At 40.5% G+C, this 24418-nt stretch overlaps 1 protein-coding gene across 1 annotated transcript; it reads left to right on the plus strand.

The window, feature by feature from the left end:
• Positions 1 to 5440: 5440 nt before the first annotated feature.
• On the plus strand, positions 5441 to 6358 carry LOC124290833. The gene has a single exon (XM_046727661.1). It carries the CDS (start codon positions 5441 to 5443, stop codon positions 6356 to 6358), a length of 918 nt encoding a protein of 305 aa, XP_046583617.1.
• Positions 6359 to 24418: the final 18060 nt, after the last annotated feature.

The raw sequence follows: 24418 nt of genomic DNA on the forward strand, positions 1-24418 counted from the left end.
AAATAAATGGTGTCTTGAAAACGGCTTTAAATTCTCTAAATCCAAAACTAATTGTATACATTTCTGCCGTAAATATAAGCCTCATAAGGACCCAGAACTATCTTTAAATGGCACTCCCATCAAAGTTGTAAAGGAGACCAAATTCTTGGGCCTAATTTTCGATTCCCATTTAACATTCCTGCCACATATTAAATCCCTTAAAGCTAAATGCCTGAAGGCACTCGATTTGTTACAGGTTGTTTCCAATTCAAAGTGGGGAGGGGATCAAACTACCCTCCTTCACTTATACCGATCATTGGTACGATCTAAACTTGATTATGGCTCCATCGTATATGGTGGAGCCTGCAAAAGCAACCTTAAACTACTTGATTCTGTTCACCACCAAGGTCTAAGACTCTGTCTTGGATAATTTAGAACTTCTCCAGTTGATAGTCTCTATGTTGAGGCAGATGAGCCTTCTCTTTCCCAACGCCGTATTAAATTATCTTTACAATATATTACCAAACTATATTCTAACGAGTCTAACCCTGCATTTAACTGTGTCTTCAATCCTCTTTATGAGGATTTGTATAACAAAAAGCCTTCTCTTGTTCCGCCTCTTGGGCACAGAATTAAACCATTCCTTTCTGCTGCTGGCATTGAGCTGGAGAATATATCTCCTTCTCGTCTTCTTTCTTCTCCTCCCTGGCAATTGGTGAGGCCAGACGTTGACTTAACATTAACCACATTTAAAAAATCCGAAACTAATGATTTACAGTATAAACAAGAATTTAGTCAATTAAGAAATAAATATAATACATATTAATCCTTATATACAGATGGATCCAAGGATGGTGGCGCGGTTGCTTGTGCCACTGTCATTGGGTCTGAAACAATATCTTCCAGATTACCCAATGACAGTTCAATTTTCACAGCAGAAGCAAACGCAATACTAACAGCTCTTAAATATATTAATAAACACCGTAAATATAAACAATATATCATCTTTTCAGATTCTCTTTCTTGTCTTCAGGCTATTAAAAATCTTTCTTGCAAACATCCACTTTTATTAGAAATTATTGAATTGTACAATGAACTTGCTACTGGCCAATGCGACATCGTCTTTTGTTGGTTACCCAGCCACGTTGGCATTTCTGGGAACACAATGGCTGATATTGCTGCTAAGGCAGCACTCAACAAATCTGTGACACCACTTCTGCTCCCATACTCTGATTACAAAGCTAGCATTAGAACTTACATCCGTGATCTGATGCAAAAGAAGTGGGATGCCCAAGTAGGTATCAATAAATTACATGCAATCAAACCAACTATCGGTTACACTTACTTCGGTTGTCAGTCCAGATTTGAAGAGGTCATCATACGACGATGTCGTATTGGCCACACGAGATATACGCATGAGTACCTATTAAAAGGTGAGGATCCTCCGGTTTGTATCCCTTGTGATGAACGAATCACGGTCAAGCATGTCTTGCTTGACTGTGTTGAGTACTCCATCACAAGGGATGTCTATTTCAAATCCCGAACTATGACGGATCTTTTTACTAATATAAGTTCTCATTTAATTATTGCATTTTTAAAAGCATTAGATTTGTTAACTGATTTGTAAATAGATAAATATTTTATTATTGGTAATTTAAATTAGTAACTGAGATTGTTAGTGGCTGTACCCTCAAAGGGGGTTGAAGTAGCGTAAAATTATTGTCCTCCTGAGAGGGTACGTAAGTCCCGAAACATTTAGTCAATTTAAGTATACCAGGTTTTTAATCGTAGAATATGTGTGCTTTTAATTTATGGCTAGATTTCTCTTCTGTCGCCAATGGCTGAAGGGATGGTGTAAATCCAACTAGGGTCCATGCAGGTAGCAAAAGTAATGTAAGTCCCCATGGTCCCTGTTGTGATGGCCATCACGAAGATTTAAATAATACTCCTGCATTTTAATTACAAAATTCATAAGTTATAAAAGCTTGTAAATGATTAGGCATCATGACATATCTGTTAGGTATTTCCCATCTGTATTTTTGATAGTTTATGGCAGTGCAGAAATTGTTATTATAATTATCGTGTAATTAGTTTTGCAGCTATATACGAGTATTATTGGCAACCTCGTTTTCACTTAATTCAGTGTTTTGAAATCTGTTTTGGTAAGAAATCTAGCAAAAGATCGTAGCATGTTGTTTTGAGCATTATAACATGTATTGCATTCGTAAAACATCATAAGCTAGTGCCATCACATTACGCTATTTGTTTAGAACACAGTTGTACTTTGTAAGAGTCAATGTCAACAACGTCTCCTGTCAGAACGATCTTGTTTACCTTTTCAAGAGTTTTTGAATTGACCGTAACTTTTTGACATTTCCTCGCTCTAAGCGTCCAGTTACGAAAACTAACTATCCGATATGGATTAATCTTACCTTGTCCTTCGACAAACTGATCATAATCCCTTGACACTCGTTAATTATCCATTCTTTGGTGAATTTGTGATCAGGGCCGAGCTACATTGTCATGTTTTGGTGACGCCCGCCATTTTAACTTTGTGACAGCCAGTCTATTTCGCAACGGGGTTACCGCTACTTTTGACTCAGCTTAGTGTTTTGCATTGTAAAGTTTATGTAATCTTGTGAATTACGTAGAGGAACCCAGAATTGTACTTGATGATGTATCAGGTCATGTTTCAAAGCCGATGTTAATTCTGACAACGGGAACTATGTGATTCTCACTGTTGTATTCATACGCGATGTTCAGCATCATTATTTATGAACGTGTTTTTCATAAATATGACTTCCAGTGCCACTGTCAAATTGTATAAGGGGCTGAGTCATGTTTTTAAACATCTTATGTGTCAGATAAACTCCAATTGCCTCCTGACATCTGTAATCTTCCTCTTTGAATTGTCCATCATAATTCCCAGCCGATGCTACTTGTTGATATTACGTCCCCTCAGCAGGCAGCAAGGACGTAGCAAGACGTAGAGAGACGCAATTGTTGATCTTATGACATTGGAAGGCAATTAATGAATTAATTACACATAATTAATTGGTTGGTAAAAATAGTCATTTTCCTACCTGATTACCTCCTGAGATAATTCGCCTTCCTCTTTATTTCAGTGGTTTCATGTTGTGAAAGTAGATCCCTCAAAATAATAAGGACGTAACGGGACGTAATATCTCGTAATTTGATTGGTCTAGAACTGACATGTGACCATTTTCTCACACCTATAAATACGGTGAGACCCATGTTGGGTCATTCTGACTTTGGCAGTCTACAGGTCAGTTTCAAACCAAGGGCAGATAATTCAGCCCAAAAGTTCCCCTTGTCCTTACATAATTATAATAGCTGATGCTATAGATAGACTGCACTTTTCGAACACAGACGCAAATTAATATCTTAGTAACTATCAAGTTATTCAGATTACCCAGATAATTAAGCCATCACTATATCTATATAACAGTAAAGTCAAAGGTCATACTTATATTGCCCTAACACTGGTCCATGCACATAAACCTTAAGCTTGAGAGGGATCTACTTATTAGAAATAGCATTGTGCTGAAGTACATTTATACCCATGAATAAAAAGCTATTTATTCATTGAAAAGAAGTGTTTGACTCTTCCTGAAAACAAGACTGACAAGGTTTAATTGAAGTGTGAGTCCCGGCCGCCACACTGGTATGGTGATCTACCTTCAGTCGGTGGCGATCTATAGCCCATTTTTATATTGTGTTGTCCCCTATAGTTAAAATGTTTTAGACTCTATTGCTAGTTTTACATGTATATCTGTGATATTCTAGTTGTTTTACTGCCCTTCGTCGGCAGGTTTTTTATAATATACATATATTTCATTTCAATATCGAATGTTAAATATTAACTCACTCACTCACTCACCCATCAAAGAACTCTCCGCGCTCAACGTTGCTTAAATTCAACATATTTGTGACCTGAGGCTCTATGCACAGGACCTAACACTGGTCCATGCACATAAACCTTAAGCTTGAGAGGGATCTACTTATTAGAAATAGCATTGTGCTGAAGTACATTTATACCCATGAATAAAAAGCTATTTATTCATTGAAAAGAAGTGTTTGACTCTTCCTGAAAACAAGACTGACAAGGTTTAATTGAAGTGTGAGTCCCGGCCGCCACAAACTGGTGTCAGAAGTGGGATGTTTATATATTTAAACATCCTTGATACGAACCAAAGGACTCACAGTAAGGACCAGTGACAAGATGGCTACAGTATCTCCAGACGCTGAAGTTTCTTTTGACAAATGTCAGCAAACTGCAACACAAGAGGGACAAGGGGACATCTCTTTTGAGGAGGAGATACTTGATGAAGTTATTGAAGAGGCTGAATCAATTGATGAAGAGCCAAGCAATTCCAGTGGAGACATAAGGGTACGCCACAGAAGTGATATAACACCAAGAAGGCCAATGGCCATACCAAGAAGAAGGGCACCCTTCACAATTAGACCAGATTTCTATGATGGGACAACAGACTGGGAAGAGTACCTGTCCCATTTCAGGAATTGTGCAGAACTAGGTGACTGGCCCACGGACCAGCAACTCTTAGTGCTTGCTGCCAGCCTGAAGGGGGTTGCCAGGACGTTCTACATGGGACTGGCACCACATCAGAAGAGGTCACTGCATATGCTTGTTAGGAATCTCAATCACCGGTTTGGGAGTGAGAGACAACAGAGCTTATGGCTTTCAAGACTAGAAGTCAGACAGAGGCAGACTGCAGAATCAGTTGCAGCTCTGGCCGATGACCTGAGACAGATGACCCAAAGGGCATATGTAAACTTGGATAGCAGAGCACAGGAAGCTATTGCCCTTAATCAGCTGTATAAAACCGTTTCACCATAGCTCAAGTTTCATTGCATTGATAGAGGATGCAGGACACTTTCAGAAGCCGTGGAAGTCATTGAAAGGTTTGAAGCATTAGTTGGTGACCACCGAGAAAAGAAGAGACAAGTCAGGGCAGTAGGGGATAGAAATCAAGGAGAACTTGCTGCTATGCAACATGGAAGCACACCAAAGCCAAGAGATTGTGATTCAGGGTGATTGTGTACTGAACAAGATCATGGCGAGGTTAGAGAAGTTGGAAAAGGGTAACAACTTCAGATATGAAAAGAGAAATGATCGACCTCAAAGTCAACGGACTTGTTTCATCTGCAAATCAAGGGAACACTTTATGAAAGACTGCCCGATATACAAAAGATGCCAAGAAGAGATGTCCACATTTAATGTTGGGACTGGTAGGATGCAGGGATATGCCTTCCTGTCGACTCAGTAGGCCATGGGGAGACAGGAAATCCAAGGCCTGAAGATACTGGTATCCGAGTTGGATTGACTGGAAACTCTCAAGGGGGGTGGGATAATGGATTCTATATTCGAGGTGTTCTGTATGGTGTAGAAGCAAATGTCCTTATTGACAGTGGGTCAACCATGACAATTTTATCAAAGAGGATCTTTGACAAGATCAAGTTGGATGACGCTCCATTTCTGCAGCAAGGGGCCATCAAAGTTACAGGAGTCAATGGAGCAGGTTTAAAGGTTGAAGGGCATGCTGTCATGGACATTATTCTTGATGGACACAAATACACACATCCTATCTTTGTGTGTGAAGTTTTTCCAGATGCAATACTGGGTCAAGATTTCCTTTTGAAACATGTGAGTGCCATCGACTACAAACGTCTGAAACTAAATTCAAGGAATTCTTCATTAAGCTGTTGGATTGCATCTGAAGCTGAAATGAGCTGCCGTGTTGAAGTGAGTGAGACCACAGTTATTCCACCTCATTCTGGAGCCTGGATCATCATGAAGATACCCAGAGCAAATAAACTTGCCCCAGTTGGTATGATAGCGGGGAAAAGGGATCTTCCACCAGGATTAAATATACCTGATTGCATAATAGATACATCTGAAGAGGTCCAGAAAATAAATGTCCTCAACTTCAGTCCTGATGAAGTAAAGCACCATTGTAACATGGTTTTGGGATTAGCCGAGTCGCTGTATATTCATGAGGGTGTACATGACAGATGTGCTTCAGTCTACTGCGATGCCAATGCGGATGCTTCAAATTCACAGTCTACACACCTGCCTGGGCACCTCAAGGACCTTTGGCAAAGAAGCTCCAAGCATCTCTCCATTGATGAGAGTGCAGATTTGGCAATTCTTCTTGCGAAATACCAACAAGTCTTTGCAACTTCATCAGCTGACCTTGGTAGAACCTCACAAGTGGAACACCGCATCAACACTGGGACAGCCTGTCCTATTAGGCAACCTCCACGCAGGCAACCCTTAGGAAAACGGGAAATTGAAAAAAGAAGAGATCCAGAAGATGCTGGAACGGGGAGTAATTGAACCTTCAACTAGTGCCTGGGCATCTCCTGTGGTCCTTGTGAGCAAAAAAGACGGAACTATGCGCTTTTGTACAGATTATCGCCATTTGAATGATGTCACTGTTAAGGACGCATACCCTCTACCAAGGACTGATGATTGCCTTGATGCCTTAGCAAATTCAAAATGGTTCAGCACGATGGACTTAAACTCAGGATTCTGGCAGATTGGTATGGCAGATGAAGACAAGGAAGAAAACTGCATTCACGACCGGACTTGGACTCTATCACTTTACGGTGATGCCATTTGGACTGGCAAATGCACCATCGACTTTTGAGAGACTCATGGAACAAGTGCTTCGAGGTCTGCAATGGGAAGAGTGTCTACTCTTCATAGACGACATTATTGTTGGTGCCATGAGTGTGCCACAAGCTTTGCAGAGGTTGGAACGTGTCTTTGAACGACTACAGCAGGCCGGTTTGAAGCTGAAACCATCAAAGTGCATCTTCTTCCAGAAACGAGTGAGATTCCTAGGTCACATAGTGTCTGAGAAGGGCATAGAAACAGATCCTGAAAAAATAGCTGCTGTACAGAACTGGCCAGTGCCAAATACAACCAAGCAGATAAGAAGTTTCCTTGGCCTATGTTCCTATTACAGGAAATTTGTGGAGAAATTTGCCCAAATAGCCAAGCCATTGTACCAACTAGTAGAAAAGAAGGTAACATTTACCTGGACAGAAGAGTGTTCGAAAGCTTTCCAACACTTGAAGGAAGCACTGACTTCAGCACCGATTTTGTCGTACCCCATTCCTGGAACCAAATTCATTTTAGACACGGATGCAAGCGACAAAGCAACAGGAGCTGTACTCTCACAAGAGCAGGATGGAGCAGAGAGGGTCATTGCCTACATGAGCAAGTCCTTGAACTGTCATGAAAGAAAGTACTGTGTCACTCGCAAGGAACTCCTTGCCGTGGTGAATGCTCTTAAGCACTTCCATTCGTACTTATATGGGCAGGAGGTCTTAATCAGAACGGATAATGCAGCTGTCAGCTGGATGCGCAACCTGAAGAAGCCAACAGGACAAGTGGCAAGGTGGCTTGAAGAACTAGGGAGCTACAACCTTGCAGTTATCCACAGGCAAGGTAGGAAGCATCTAAATGCTGATGCTCTGTCAAGGAACCCCTGTAAAGCCTGCCTCAGACAGGAACAAGAACAGGAAGTGGAAGACTCTTCGGATGAAGAGGGAAGACAAATGGTCACAGATGACAGTAGACTGCAAGTGAGTAGTTTTACTGCAGTCAACCGAGCGGTCACAAGGAGTCAGATGAATCAACCTTCTGAGCCGTCAATTTCACTCGAAGGATGGACGCTCCCAGAAATCAGGCAGAAGCAGTTAGCTGATGAAAACATTGGCATTCTCCTTGCTGCCAAAGAAGCAGGAGCAAAGCCAGAGTGGAAGGAAATCTCACATAAGTCATCCATAGTCAAGACTCTTTGGAGACATTGGGATCGGCTAAATGTTCACTCTGGAGTGCTATATCGCACATGGTTTGAGGATGACGAATCCAGGTTGCAGTTGATTGTCCCCTAAAGCTTGAAAGATGATGTCTTGAAGTACTATCATGACAGTCCATCTGGTGCACACCTAGGCAGAGAGAAAACTCTAGAGAAAGTCAAGTTCTCTTTCTACTGGCCAGGACTCAAGGCTGAAGTAGGGAATTACTGTCAGACATGTGATCGTTGCACAGCAAAGAAACAGCTCAAGGGACCTCTTAAGGCCCCTTTAGGAGAATACATAGTGGGTGAGCCCATGGAGCGAGTTGCTATGGACATCCTAGGACCTCTCCCCTTGACAAAATAAAGACACCGCTTCATCCTTGTCATAAGTGATTGTTTCACTAAGTGGGCTGAAGCTGTTGCCATTCCAAACCAAGAAGCTGTCACAGTTGCTAAAGCGCTTGTAGATGTTTTCATTAGTAGATTTGGTGTGCCAATGCAAATACACACTGATCAAGGCTCCACATTTGAGTCTAAGCTTTTCAAAGACATCTGCGACTTTTTTGCAGATCCAAAAGACCAGGACCACTAGCTACAGGCCACAATCAAATGGAGCTGTGGAAAGGTTCAATAAAACTCTTGCACAGATGCTGACAATGTATTGTGAGAAGGATCAAAAGCGTTGGGACGAGTACTTGCCTCAAGTTATGATGGCTTACAGAGCTTCGGTGCATTCCAGCACAGGGCGCTCACCCAACAAAATGGTCTTTGGGAGGGAGATAGTCCTACCCATGCAAGCAGTCATTGGGAGGCCAGAAGAACTTAGCGATCAGTCTGATGTTGAAAGTTATCTCTTAACATTGGAAGATAAACTGAAACAAGCTCATGAAGCTGGCAGAAGATCCCTGAAACAAACAGCAGAATATAGGAAAAAAGAACTATGATCTCAAGACCAAGGGACGAAGTCTTAAAGAGGGACAAGCTGCATGGCTCCACAACCCTGTCCGGAAACGTGGCGTCTGCCAGAAGCTCACTTCAAGTTGGAAAGGACCCTATCTCATAGAGAAAAGGATAGACGATGTCACCTACCTTGTGAGAAGGTCCCTCAAGCAACCTTCCAAGGTGTTCCATGTGGACCGGCTGCTACTCTACAGAGGGAGGAACCTTCCCTCTTGGATCAAAAGATGTCAGCAGTCAATTTCAAGAAACCAGTAGATTGGCCCTTGAGAATCTGTCTCAACACTTTTTGGAAAAGTTCAGAAGTTTATCTTTATTGTTAACAATGTTGGTGTTTTATTAACATGTAAATATATAGTTGGATGGAACAAGTTGTGTCCTGAAGAAGAATCTTGAACTGATGTGATGAAGTCATTTCTTGCATGGATTGCTCTAATAAGTCGTAGGGAGCTGTACTAGGACTTAAAACTTCTAAGGGTGGAACCTTAACTTGTGTCATCATACAGCGCCAGATATCTGCAAGCAGGAAGAACATGTTGATGAAAGTGCTGCAGCGGACGACGATGGATCCATCACGTAACACAGTAAGACTAGGCCTGATCACCCTGGAACCTGCTGACTTGATGTTGTTTACTGTTCTTTCCGTGGCATTTGATCTGGGCATCGTATGAGAATGGAGTACACAGAACGGATGTAGGTGACCCACGTAGAGATTGAAGCTGTGATGTGTCCTGTGATGCTTAACATTTATTAGGGATCCATGCAAACCAGAGTCAGGGTTGTAGAGTTGACCTTACAACATAAACTTTAGTGTAATTGAATGTGATGGCATTTAAGACAGAATTGTATGCTGCTTTATTGGGTGTATGGGACATCCTAAAAGAAAACATTTGTGTTACAGAATACACTACCTAATTCAAGCAAGTATGGCAAGCAAGTATGCATGTGGAATTGGAGCATGTGACAAGTCATTCCCAACGAAGAAGGAACTGAAGAACCATTTTGCCGCTGCACCTCATCGCAAGCTAAAGGTTGCCTGCATCCTATGCCCAGTGTTCCAGACCTTTGCAGGGTATCGGAGTGGAAGCGACATTGTGAAGCCAAGCATAAAGTTCAACTGCTGGACTTGGATCCCGACTTCTCATCGGAGAGCAATGCTGCTTGGTTCTCACTTAACCCGACAGTTTACAAGAGGGTGGTGCCTGCTCCAGCTTGGAATACACCTCTGTCATGTTCCACGCAGGAAATGGTCCTCCTTTGGGCATCCACCCAAGGAGGTGCACTGAGGACTGAGGAGGAATGGGAAGAGGGTTGGGAAAACCTGAAGACTAACACCATCAAGGCTGTACCTGCTGAGTCATCTGAAGCTCTAGACGATGTCTTGTCCATCATCACAGAGGGCGACATTAGCATCGGACAGGAGGAGGAAACACCAACCATGGAATACAATCCCCTTAGCAGCCAGTGTGATGCGTCAACCCAGCTCGAGCTGAAGAACATCACCCTCCAGAGTAGCAATGCCACGGCCATGTTCTTCACGCCTGGAGGTGGATTCGTTTATGAGGCCTGCATTTCTGAAGAGGCGATCATGGATGCTAAGTCGTTCGATAATCTCACTAGACGGATGAGGACTCTTGGAAGGGCTGAACCCGTTCCTCGACCCAGTGGACAGGGCAAGCAATTGGAGGGAGGCCAGTTGGAGACAAGAAGAGCCACTTTGGCATCGCTTCTTGGTATAAAGAAAAGCCTAATCAACAATGTCACGCACTGGACCTCTCCATTCGCATCGAGAATGTCACCAAAGTCTCGGGAGACGAGAACCCCAGAGAGACAGCAGAAAAGATCTAGGAATGCCAGCAAGTCCCCGCTGAAGGTTTCTTCCAAGTTTCCTAGAAGAGTTGAGGGTACAGGCCACCAACGAGCCAGCTCTCCCAGGAGGTCCAGAGAAGAAGATACGTCGAGGGAAGCTAGAAAGATTCTGTCTGTCGGCTGCATGCCACTCTTGCCACCAGCTAGAAGAGACTGGACGAATCACATCATCCGTCTCCCCGCTGGCAACAGAAACATCACTTGGCCTCCTAGGAGCTGGGAGACCCTCAGCCCTGACCAGAGACTCCTCCAGTGGGAATTCGCGGCAATGACTCTCGAGGAAGGCCTACAAGGACGGATCCCAAGGATGGACAGAAGTCTCCTCCACGACAAGTGGAATATGCTCGCTCTTCCTGGCACAGCTCTAAACACTGAAGACCATTCACCCTCCAGAAAGTCGCGGCTGTACAACTATCGTACCTTGCTAGACATCTCACAAGGAAGGATCTGTGGTCAGACTGCCAGAGCCACGATCCTGATGTACCAAGCTGCCCAGTGCCACAGGACCACCGACACCAACAGAGTTGTTCACTGCATTGAGGCAGAGAGGATCGGTCTTCGTCTGGAGGCAGATTTATAGGTCAGGGGACCTGACCTTTGAAGAGGGGGATGTTGTGATGGCCATCACGAAGATTTAAATAATACTCCTGCATTTTAATTGCAAAATTCATAAGTTATAAAAGCTTGTAAATGATTAGGCGTCATGACATATCTGTTAGGTATTTCCCATCTGTATTTTTGATAGTTTATGGCAGTGCAGAAATTGTTATTATAATTATCGTGTAATTAGTTTTGCAGCTATATACGAGTATTATTGGCAACCCCGTTTTCACGTAATTCAGTGTTTTGAAATCTGTTTTGGTAAGAAATCTAGCAAAAGATCGTAGCATGTTGTTTTGAGCATTATAACATGTATTGCATTCGTAAAACATCATAAGCTAGTGCCATCACATTACGCTATTTGTTTAGAACACAGTTGTACTTTGTAAGAGTCAATGTCAACAACGTCTCCTGTCAGAACGATCTTGTTTACCTTTTCAAGAGTTTTTTGAATTGACCGTAACTTTTTGACATTTCCTCGCTCTAAGCGTCCAGTTACGAAAACTAACTATCCGATATGGATTAATCTTACCTTGTCCTTCGACAAACTGATCATAATCCCTTGACACTCGTTAATTATCCATTCTTTGGTGAATTTGTGATCAGGGCCGAGCTACATGTTTTGGTGACGCCCGCGATTTTAACTTTGTGACAGCCAGTCTATTTCGCAACGGGGTTACCGCTACTTTTGACTCAGCTTAGTGTTTTGCATTGTAAAGTTTATGTAATCTTGTGAATTATGTAGAGGAACCCAGAATTGTACTTGATGATGTATCAGGTCATGTTTCAAAGCCGATGTTAATTCTGACAACGGGAACTATGTGATTCTCACTGTTGTATTCATACGCGATGTTCAGCATCATTATTTATGAACGTGTTTTTCATAAATATGACTTCCAGTGCCTCTGTCAAATTGTATAAGGGGCTGAGTCATGTTTTTAAACATCTTATGTGTCAGATAAACTCCAATTGCCTCCTGACATCTGTAATCTTCCTCTTTGAATTGTCCATCATAATTCCCAGCCGATGCTACTTGTTGATATTACGTCCCTCAGCAGGCAGCAAGGACGTAGCAAGACGTAGAGAGACGCAATTGTTGATCTTATGATATTGGAAGGCAATTAATGAATTAATTACACATAATTAATTGGTTGGTAAAATAGTCATTTTCCTACCTGATTACCTCCTGAGATAATTCGCCTTCCTCTTTATTTCAGTGGTTTCATGTTGTGAAAGTAGATCCCTCAAAATAATAAGGACGTAACGGGACGTAATATCTCGTAATTTGATTGGTCTAGAACTGACATGTGACCATTTTCTCACACCTATAAATACGGTGAGACCCATGTTGGGTCATTCTGACTTTGGCAGTCTACAGGTCAGTTTCAAACCAAGGGCAGATAATTCAGCCCAAAAGTTCCCCTTGTCCTTACATAATTATAATAGCTGATGCTATAGATAGACTGCACTTTTCGAACACAGACGCAAATTAATATCTTAGTAACTATCAAGTTATTCAGATTACCCAGATAATTAAGCCATCACTATATCTATATAACAATAAAGTCAAAGGTCATACTTATATTGCCCTAACACTGGTCCATGCATATAAACCTTAAGCTTGAGAGGGATCTACTTATTAGAAATAGCATTGTGCTGAAGTACATTTATACCCATGAATAAAAAGCTATTTATTCATTGAAAAGAAGTGTTTGACTCTTCCTGAAAACAAGACTGACAAGGTTTAATTGAAGTGTGAGTCCCGGCCGCCACACTGGTATGGTGATCTACCTTCAGTCGGTGGCGATCTATAGCCCATTTTTATATTGTGTTGTCCCCTATAGTTAAAATGTTTTAGACTCTATTGCTAGTTTTACATGTATATCTGTGATATTCTAGTTGTTTTACTGCCCTTCGTCGGCAGGTTTTTTATAATATACATATATTTCATTTCAATATCGAATGTTCTCGTCACGATATGGCTGAAATATTGCCGATGTGACGTTAAATATTAACTCACTCACTCACTCACCCATCAAAGAACTCTCCGCGCTCAACGTTGCTTAAATTCAACATATTTGTGACCTGAGGCTCTATGCACAGGACCACATACAACCATTTGATTGTCAGATCCATAATTAAAAGTGTGTACAGAGCAACAAACCATGGTGTCATGGCATACTCAGACGTTACGTTTAAGAACAACGATGGAAATGGGCAACATTCCACTTGACCACTTCGCCAATAGATGGCGCCTATCCTAATTGTACTTTCTGTATATTAATGATGTTCAAAGATTCTTGCACAGTCGATTTCAAAATATCAGGACCCGTGAAGATCCGGGGTAGAATAGGTCTTCAGCAACCCATGTGCTTGCCATAAAAAGGCGACTATCTTGTCGTAAGAGGCGACTAACGGGATCGGTGGTCAGTTTCGCTGACTTGGTTGACACATGTCATCGGTTCCCAATTGCGCAGATCGATCCTCATGCTGTTGATCACTGAATTGTCTGGTCCAGACTCGATTATTAACAGACCGCCGCCATATAGCTGGAATATTGCTGAGTGCGGCGTAAAACTAAACTCACTCACTCAAACTATCAGCAATTACGATGTCTGAGTCGCGCCGGTGTGTCATAGGATGTTGCAAGAGAGGTGGTTCAACCAAGAGGTCAACTCTTCCTGAAATGACGGTTGATTGCTATTCGAAGTAGCGACGAATCAAGCCAAAGCGAAATGAGTTAGCTGGCAGCCCTCACTGGTCACAGTGTTGTGTATCATTTCCTCTTCAGACCGTCTGATTTCATTGCTGTAACTAATTTTAGTAATTATAAGAACCACACATTTGATAACTTATACTTCTTTAAGAAATGTTTGGTGTTATCATTACAAGAATTAGTCAAGTGCAAGTACATTGTACCTGCATGGTTTTACACGATGCAGAAATGTGAATAGGATTCAGGAAATGGAAACTCTTGCTTCCAGAAGGACACCCAGCTATATTCACTGTACCTACCTCTTCATGAGAAACATTAGGGTCCTCTCACTGTAGTAATTAGGGGTGACCATTTGGGGTGAAACAACTATTGCGATAGCAACATACTATTGTGATAGCGATAGTCTATTGCGATCATCTATTGCAATACTATTTAAATAGTTTTCTCTCCTTGAATTGTCTCATTTGAAGTCATTTCCCAAATGAATGTATAGTGTTTATGAAATAGAAACAAGTTCAAGTAGTTTCAGTCTCTTTTAATAACTGACAAGAAACTTGAAACCCAGATCAAGAAAACAGTTAAAACATAAACTCAATGAAGCTGCAAGTCTGCACCCAAACATCCTGTATTTTGCACTGCTCATCTATCAACGGAAGTCAATCACTAAACTATCGATAGTCACACATACTATCGATCTATCGATAGTTTTTCGTTTCTACCATCGATCAATTGCTATCGGAGACTCAACAATTGCAATCCATCGATTGTTAGATGAATCGTTACAACTCTAGTAGTAATCATCAGCCTTTCCGCTTTACAAAGGGTGCAGCACCTCAGTAAAAAGCCATTTTTCGGCATCATCTTTCTGATACGGTACCCAAATAAAGATTAAAGCGATTTCTGTAGTAGTCATACTAATTATATATTCATTGATAACATCGATTCAAATTAGCCAGAGACCGATGATGATGAGCAGAGGCCGTAAAAATCAGCAGAACATTGGTCACGGTTCTGTTGATTGAGCAAATGACAAGACAGCTCTCATATTGAACTTTTTGCAAAATCTAAGGGTGTTCAAGTCATAGCCGCTGAGGTTAAAAATATCAAACGATTGCGATCAGGTATTTTAGTAATAGAATGTACCAGGAATCAACAATCCACTAACCTCAGGTCAATAGTTTCGTTTGTCGGCGTTCCGGTTTCAGCCACAGCTCATAGAACACTCAATACCAGCAAAGGAATTGTACGAGAGAGGGATCTATTGTTTACGAAAATTAGAGTTATGTAACGTTAAATGATTCTCAACAATCCCAACCCACAAACACAAACATGCGGGTTTTCAATCTCAACTCCCTGAGGATCATACAATTCTTGCAGCCATTTAGGCGCACCAAGTTAATGTGGCTTTCCCATCTTTACGAGGTACCAATTCACAGCTGGGTGGACGGGGGCACATAGTCACAGCACTTTGACAACACTGAAAGAGTCTGCGTACAATGTTGACTCCAACGTTTTTACACCCGGTCTTAGATGGGCTCGATCCCGGCACCTGAAGCTGGCTGGATCACTAGCCTGGCACCTTAGATCGCTCACCCACCGCGCCCCGTGTTGACATTTTGTGTGCAAGATCTGTCACATGTGCTCACTGCAGTGAGCAAACTCATACAGCGTGAGACTCTGACAGTAATGCTAAGAACTGTACCAACTGTTCAGGGAGTCAGCCATTCTACTCTATAGTCATATCTGGAAACAACAAATGGAAATAAATATAATTAAAATTTCCAGAAACTTCGGTTTCTCTGATGCAAGGAAACCTATGCAGTTTCAAGAAGGTACATAACACTATACAATTATACACTGGTGATGAGATCAATATTGCTTTGTCCATAAAAACAGGTATTGACCAAATTCACCAGTCCATAATTGTTTTATTATGCTTCTTAAAACCAAAACATGTCCATTTAGTCAAGAAAAGTAATTCTATTTTCGTTACAAACCAATAACATTATGTCAACAATACTGTGACATGTAAACAATAGAATGACGACATAGCTTGACGTCAAAATCTATTTTAGTAACTCAAGTCAATATGACTTTTGGTTGGACCTGGGCTGGAGTCAGTATGCTTTTCTGTCGACGGTCACGTGACCACCTCTAAACCAACCAGGTAGCCGGAAAAATATGCTTACATAATAAATGCGTATATTGTTAGGACAGCCCCTGAAATAACCCTCAAAGTAAAAACATCATCTATTAACTGCTAAACAGACTTGACTTGGGTGAACACTGAAGAGCCTCAAATTAACGCAATCAACGCAAACTGCGAAATCAATTTCAGACATTAAAAGTCTACCTGAAGATTATCTCTCACCCAGATTCAATCACCAGCACAAAACCAAAAAGGTTTCAATGTAATGTGAAACAAACCAAACCAAGAACCGAATCTTTTAAAGGACATCGAAGTGACTGGGTCTCAAAGGGATGAGATAATCAGATCCAACTATTTAATAAGTTTGGATCCTTCGAAAGTATGGATGTGGTCGAAAACATCCAGTAACGGGCGCATAGCCTGTTGCCCTCTGAGAAAGTACGGGGTAGATACCCAATTAATCCACCAAGAAGATAGTTTACCTAAACAATATTATCCAGTGAAATTATCGAGGACTGAAGACCAACTTTAACGACTTACAAACTTTAGTCCATCATATTCTGCCTGCAAGACACGTATCTAAAGCAGACAGATAACTTCACAGCCCACTCTGGGATGGTGCAACTATATGAATGCTAAAGGTAAAAATACTGAAGGCGTTCATTTCAAACAATGACTTATGCATAAGTAATGATTATTCAAACACATATTTACACCATGGAACAGGAACATATTCTGCTCTTGACTTGTCAACTACTGACTTCAACCTGTTGAGTGAATCTGAATGGTCCAGATTTGGCGAAACTATGCATTAAAACTTAACTCGGTAATATAAAAAGAATGCAATGTGTTCCAGAAATCAAAGTTAAGGTCTCTGAAAGATGGGTACAAATTATTGACTAATAGATCACATATTATGAATAGACTTGGTGAGACACTGGCCAAACATTCTTCCTAATCTAATTATGTACCTAAATTCCAAAAATATCAAAAACAGCAGGAAAAGAAATCTAATGGGGAAACTTACAACGAAACTTTTTCGATACACGAGCTTCATAATGCTCTTGACCAGGCTCAAGATACTGCTTCAGGAGCTGATAACATATCTTATCTGCTTTTGAAGCACTTACCAGAATGATGTTTAGAGACGCTCTTACATACTTCTTGTGACATTTTCACATCTGTAAAATGTCATTTGTAGTGGCGTGATGCCATAATTGTTCCCTTCCCTAACCCTGGACGCGTCCATACTGATCCATCTAACTATAGACCTATTTCACTAACAAGCTGCGTTTGCAAAATCATGAAACGCATGATAAATATCATATTCGATTGGTACTTAGATACCAATGAAATTACAACAGATATTCAATGTGGTCTCCACAAAAAACAGAAGTACCATCGATCATTTAGTGCGTTTAGAATTGCTTGTCAATGATGCCATAATTACTCAACAACAACCAGTGTCTATCGTTTTCGATAAAAAAAGCATATGAAACAATAGTGAAATGTTGTATATTTATTTATGACTTTGGATTGCGAGGCCGTTTGCTTCAATATAAAACCAAGTTTTCAAATGACAGGCAATTTCAAGCTCGCGTTTGATCTACCCTGTCTGATCATTACAATCAGGATAAAAATGTCCCACAATACAGTATCTTGTCTGTCACATTATTTAGTATTGAGGTTAATAGTTTATCAAAAGTTTTAAATGATTCAATTGATGGATCGTTATTTGTGGATGAACTTAGTATTTCGTGTCGTGTCAAATACATGCATACTATTGAAAGACAACTGAATTTATTTTTTTTAAATTAGTAAATTGTGTTTAAAAACTGGATTCAAATTTTCAAAATCTTAATCTAACTGCATTCATTTCTATTGACAATATAAACCTCACAAAGACCCGGATCTGTGAAAGAAATCTAAGTTCTTGGGAATTATTTTCGACCAACACTTGATCTTTCAAGCACATATCACATATTTGAAGAATAAATGCTTGGAGGCACTTGACATATTAACAGTTGTTGTCATCCATAATCTAATGCAGAAGTGAGACACTGAAGTGGGTATAAATACATGTGACTCAAATATATATATATATATATATATATGTGTGTACATAGGTTTTAGTTAGGAAGATTCTATTAAGCATCAAGGTGGGTGGCATTGTTTCCACTTAATGACTCACTCTATTAAACAATAAGAACACCTGTAAGAATCTTAGTTATGTTTTACACTATATTTTACTCTTAGTCCATAGCTCTGCATAGTAAGCCTTGTAACTTACAGCCTAACCTCTTCTAATTGTCACACTGCATGCTTCCAACACCCTTTGCTCCAGCTCCCAGTCATTTCTATTGTTTTACTGATAGGCCAAGCTGGCCACAACTTAACAACAATGTTCAGATTTTAAACTCAGATGCCGTCTTGTACTTTTGAAGGAGACATATAGATAGAGTCATTGGAAGTTTATGATGATTTAAGGTTGGTTCATATTGTATAAAATGTTGTATATATGGACAGTTTCTTGGTTAATATAATTAGAAATAAAATGTATTGTGGCATGTATGTCAGACTTGGTTTACATGAAATATAATATGTCTTATAAATATGTATAGTTGAAGATGAACTATCAGATCACTGTGTTATTGTGAGTATATGTATTGTTTATGTATTGAACGCAATCCTAAACGTATATCAACTAAATATTAGGCAACTAATAAAAGTAATTACTAGTACTAGTTCGCTTGAATGCATGCCCGTATGTTTGATATGTGTTATATACATTGCATGGAATTATACCAACTACTGCTTACATCAACTTGGGTTGTCAGTCCAGATTTGAGGAAGTCATTATACGATGATGTTGTATTGGCCATTCAAGATATACACATGCATATTTGCTGAAAGGCGAGGGTCGTCCATTTTGTATCCCTTGCCGTGAAAGAACCATGGTCAAGCATGTCCTGCTTCACCGTACTAAATAGTTCCATCACAAAGGATTATTATCTCAAAGCTTCATCCACAAGGATCTTTTAAGTAACGTTACTTTCCATTTAGTTGTTGTATTTTTAAAACAAATAGAATTGATTTCCAAATTTTGATTGATATGTTTTGTGCATATAAATGCTTTATTCTAAAATAAAATTCACAACTAAGATTGTCAGTGGCTGTGTACTCGAAGGGGGTTGAAGTACCTTAATATTATTAACCTACTGATAGGGTATAAGACAACGCCTTCAAAGTATATTTAAGGCTACCACGTTTTTAACCGTAGTATATATGTAAGTTTAATTCATGACTAGCTTTGTCAACTTAAGTCCCCAATGGTCTCTGGTATGGTGATCTACTTTCAGCTGTTGGAGATCTGGAGCCCGTTTTTATGTTGTGTCGTTTAGAAAATGTCATTTTATGGTTACTTGCTAGTTTTAACTCTAAATCTGTGATATTCTAATTATGTTACTACCTTTTGTTGACAGGTTTTCATACCGTTGACGATTGATTTTGATCATGTGTAGGTTTCATAGCCACGGTATGTCTGAAATACTGCCGATGTGACTTTAAATTTTAACTTACTCACTCAAAGAAGATGGTGAACAGTAATAGACTACGAGGGGCGATCAAAAAGTATGTAGAATCACCAAGAAAACGATACAAATGCAGTTATTTTTATGTTTTATTTTTCTACACATTACCTGTCAAGCTCAACCAATTTGGTTTTGCTATGTTCCAGTCTCACGATCCCCATTTTGTTTGACCTTTTATCTTGGTTCCCTCAAAAAACGCAAAATCTACAATAAATGCATCAAAAACTTCAGGAAACAAAATATGCAAGAAATAGTTTGTGTGTTTGAGATTGATAGAATTCCCCTAGAATCACACTTAAATATTAAAGTTCATAAAAAAGCAATTTAAAATTACAATCGCTTGTTAAAGTGACTCCCCCCTTCATGTTGACTGAAAGAGCTTTTTTGGAGACACTACCCATCCCCCTTTCAGATGACGGAATCATAAGGGCATAGCTTATTCTAATGTTTTCACTTATGCATACATGATGCTAAGGGTTCAAACTAAATACTGGTCACACAAGTGTCAGCTCTCAATATATTGTAAACAGTGCCAGCTTGAATATCTGGACACAATGTTTTTGAAAGATTAAAATGGGGGTGTCCTTGAAAAATAGCCCCCGACTAAATATAAATCAAGCAATCCAAATCTTTGACTGTTGATCATGACGGGAAGTCATCCAATACTATACTGAACATATTTTATGATATACTCTGAGGGCATACCATTATCCAAGAGGAACCAAAAGACAAATCGTTTTTCATTTTCTGCAATTTTGTTAGAAATATTACACCCCAATGTGTTGTGATGACAAATATCAGGTTAACCACATTATCCACACATGTGAACTTTTGGATATTGCTTTGCCAACGATCCTTCAAAATAAAATGGAAGCATTTCAAACATTGGACATCGAGAATATAGTTAGGCTACTTTTTGATCGACGCTCGTATATTGGCAGACTATATGTGCACAATATGGACTTCGGATTTAATCAGTATTGTTACCAAACAACATATTTTGTAATAATACCTCTCTTCTGCCATTCAAAGAGGTCTGGTTGGCTGGTGTTAGAATCCCTTGAAAATAGACCGTCCATCTACATTTTTTGTTAATTAAAGGTTTCTTAGGAGTGGTAATTCTGTACCCCAAACTGAGCGAAAAATTGGTTATTTCAAAATGTTTGATTCTGTTTTAGGCCATGTCATCCGACACTTATCTAGGGTGAGTGAGTGAGATTAGTTTTACGCCTCTTTTAGCAATATTCCAGCAATATCACGGCGGGGGACACAAAAATGAGCATCACACATTGTGCCCATGTGGGGAATCGAACCCGGGACGAGCTAACGCTTTAACCACTAGGCTACCCCACCGTCTCGACACTTATCTAGATCAGTACCTAGATACACTAATTTAATCCGAGGTAAGGAACAACCAGTCTCTTAGACAAGCTGCCTTGGGCAGTTAATAATTCGACATTAAAATAGCTGATAAAACTACCCATGTTCACGATGGCGAGTAACAATGTCAAGAAGGAATGCGTTAAATAGTAATTATTAGTAAGAACGATGCTCAATGCGCATCATTTATCAAAATGTCAAACGTACATGTTACCAGTCTAAATTTCAGAAATATATGACATTGTTCAGGATAAAATGGCAGAAAGCACTATTATTATTATTATTATTATTATAGGATATTTTTATAGTGCACAAATCCACGCACTAGTGCATGCTCACGCTGGTATTTTTTCCCTCGATCATTGGATGTCAATCTCAACGGCACATCGCATTATCAATCTCAACTCCCTGGGGAGTATACAACTTTTGCAGCCACTAGGCGCACCGAGTTAATGTGGCTTTCTCATCCTAACGAGGTACCCTTTCACAGCTGGGTGGACTGGGACACATTGTCACAGTACTTTGTCCAAGTTCACTGCACGTTGCTGTGCCCGCAACTAGGTGTTTGCACGTATTGATGTGGCCACCATCTGGTCAAATACCAATGGATTCGTGGGTTCTTTTAAGTGCACAGGGTTGTGTACTGTACACTAGGTTTTGTGACAACACTGAAAGAGTCTGCACACAAAGTTGACTCCAAGGTTTTTACACCCGGTCACAGGTGGGCTCGATCCCGACACCTCAACCTCGCTGGATCACAAGCCTGGCGCCTTAGCCAGCTCACCCACCGCGCCCCACTAAAATTATATATCAATAAAATGTGAGAAAACATTACTTTAGGGCGTTGCAAACGTTCCATAAAGAAGCCCTCCAAGTTGCTTTGAACAGGGTATATCGTCCCACGATAACCGTGTAAAGGTTATCGGGAGGGATAGAATGTTGATATCGATACGTGACACTGGTCATACCTTTCGAAGATCGGTGGAGGTACAGTGAATCTTTTCCTTCGTACGTGACATATAATACCAATAATGGCTTAAAAAACAGATACATTGTCAATGGGAGCATAATCTTTCTTAAAACCTCCTTGACAATCACCAACTGTTGCGCTTAACTCCAAGTAGTAGTCCAATCATATGCAAAAAAGTTAACTCATGACATTAAGAATGGACATCCCACGGAAGTCGATCATCTGGCGTCCTTTGTTGTGTGTTGGCTTTATGATAGCAGAACACTCGCTGTTGGGATATACGCCAGACCTCTGTATGTTATCCAAAAGTAAAAGAAGATATGATATAAGAGATTGTTTCACAGCTGTTTGGTAGAATTCCGGAGGATACTACCGTTCCCTGGAAAGTTTCCAGATTTCAAATGTCAAATGGTGTTGATGTATATCTCTAATGTTTGGTAAGCACCAGCATACACCGTGCACCCATATAAATGGGAGTGAGTGAGTGAGTTTAGTTTTACGCCGCTTTCAGGAATATTCAAACAATATCACGGCGGAGGACACCAGAAATGGGTCTTCGGCGTCACGAGCGAACGCTTTAACCACTAGACTACCCCACCGCCCCAAAATGGGAGTGAGCTACATATCAGAGACCTATGAAGATCCGGATTAGAATTGGTCTTCGGCAACCTCATGCTTGTCGTAAGAGGTGACTAACGGGATCGGGTGGTCTGGCTCGCTGACTTGGTTGACACATGTCATCGTATCCCAATTAAGTATATCGATACTAATGATGTGGATAACTGGTTTGTCTGGTCAAGAGTCGATTATTTACAGACCGCCGCCATATAACTGGAATATTGCTGAGCGCGGCGTTAAACAACAAACAAGCATATTTGACACAATGATACATCGTAGATTATAAACATTATTCTCAATTTTGCGCTGTCAAATCGTACGCGAAATGATGACAGAACGCGGAAAAATCAACTCTGTCTTAATGTATTTTTAAAAAATGGCAATTTCTAATCAATCAGTGGGACAGAGTGTCACGTCCTGCGGATAAAAGTATAGTTAAATCAACTTTACTTCATAACCGAATGACGTGTGGCACTTAAACCGTATAGGGTTTGAGACATTCATTCAAAGCAGATTGTGGTAAGAAATTTTATGTGACGGTTTTGTCGCTCGCTCTCTCTCTCTCTCTCTCTCTCTCTCTCTCTCTCTCTCTCTCTCTCTCTCTCTCTCTCTCTTCTCTCTCTCTCTCTCTCTCTCTCTCTCTCTCTCTCTCTCTCTCTCTCTCTCTCTCTCTCTCTCTCTCTCTCTCTCTGTGTGTGTGTGTGTGTGTGTTTCGGTTTGCTCAGTCGTACACTTACATGTATAGTACGTTGTAAAACAGAAACAAAACCGAAGCATACATGTAGGACAAACTGATTAGTTAGGTACAGGATTTTAGCGTACATTCATTCTACTTTATTCTTACTTTATTTTCTTCTTTATAGCACGTTACATCAAATTTACAGTTGCATTTAATTTACTGTTATATTTAATTTACTGTTATGTTTAAATTAACTCTATCCGCAATGTTACATGATAACGACGTATATCTGACTACGTTTGTTGCTGCATGAATTACTTCATTCTGCACAGAATGTTATATATCTTAAATCACCGTTACATGGTTTTTTTAAGGTTACTTTTAATTATGGTACTATTCAGTTTACCTTTACACTGTTAGTTGGTAGATACGTGATAAATTCGTACATCTCACTACGTTTGCTGTTGAAGTGCCTATGAATTACTTCATTTTTCACAGTATTTTAATTCACCGTTAAGCGGCGGTCACATCTTACGTCATGACTGACTGACTGACTGAGTTTGGTTTTACGCCGCTTTTAGCAATATTCCAGCAACATCACGGCGGGGGACACCAGAAATGGGTTTCACACATTTTACCCATGTGGGGATTCGAACCCGGGTCTTCGGCGTGACGAGCCAACGCTTTAACCACTAGGCTACCCCACCGCCCCCTTACGTCATGAACGTTGTTGTCCGTAACGCAGTTCACGGCAGTGCCACTACGGTGAACTAGATTGGAGCAGGGTGTAGTAGGTTGGAAGGAGTCGTAAACCGTAGTTTTATCGTAATGCAGTGTTGCCACGGTGTACCTCGGCCAACACAACGGTGCAGTAGGCTCAATTACGGTCTGCTGGGGAGAACTTGGGTCAACCACGTCCAACCACGTTGAAACTACGGTATCAGTAGGGTCTTGGCATTCAAGCTAACCGTAGAGATATTGAAGATGAAAATTGTTTGGTCTAACCACGAACAAATCATGGGTTTGCTGTAGTTCAAAGTACGGTCATAACTACGGTG

Source organism: Haliotis rubra, unplaced genomic scaffold (genome assembly GCF_003918875.1).
Source record: "Haliotis rubra isolate DU_JTF1 unplaced genomic scaffold, ASM391887v1 Scf476, whole genome shotgun sequence".
In the NCBI taxonomy this organism is placed as follows: Eukaryota; Metazoa; Mollusca; class Gastropoda; order Lepetellida; family Haliotidae; genus Haliotis; species Haliotis rubra.

Bases quoted from the DNA above. Each gene is read 5' to 3' on its own strand.
- LOC124290833 (XM_046727661.1), top strand. From the start codon at position 5,441: ATGACAATTTTATCAAAGAGGATCTTTGACAAGATCAAGTTGGATGAC.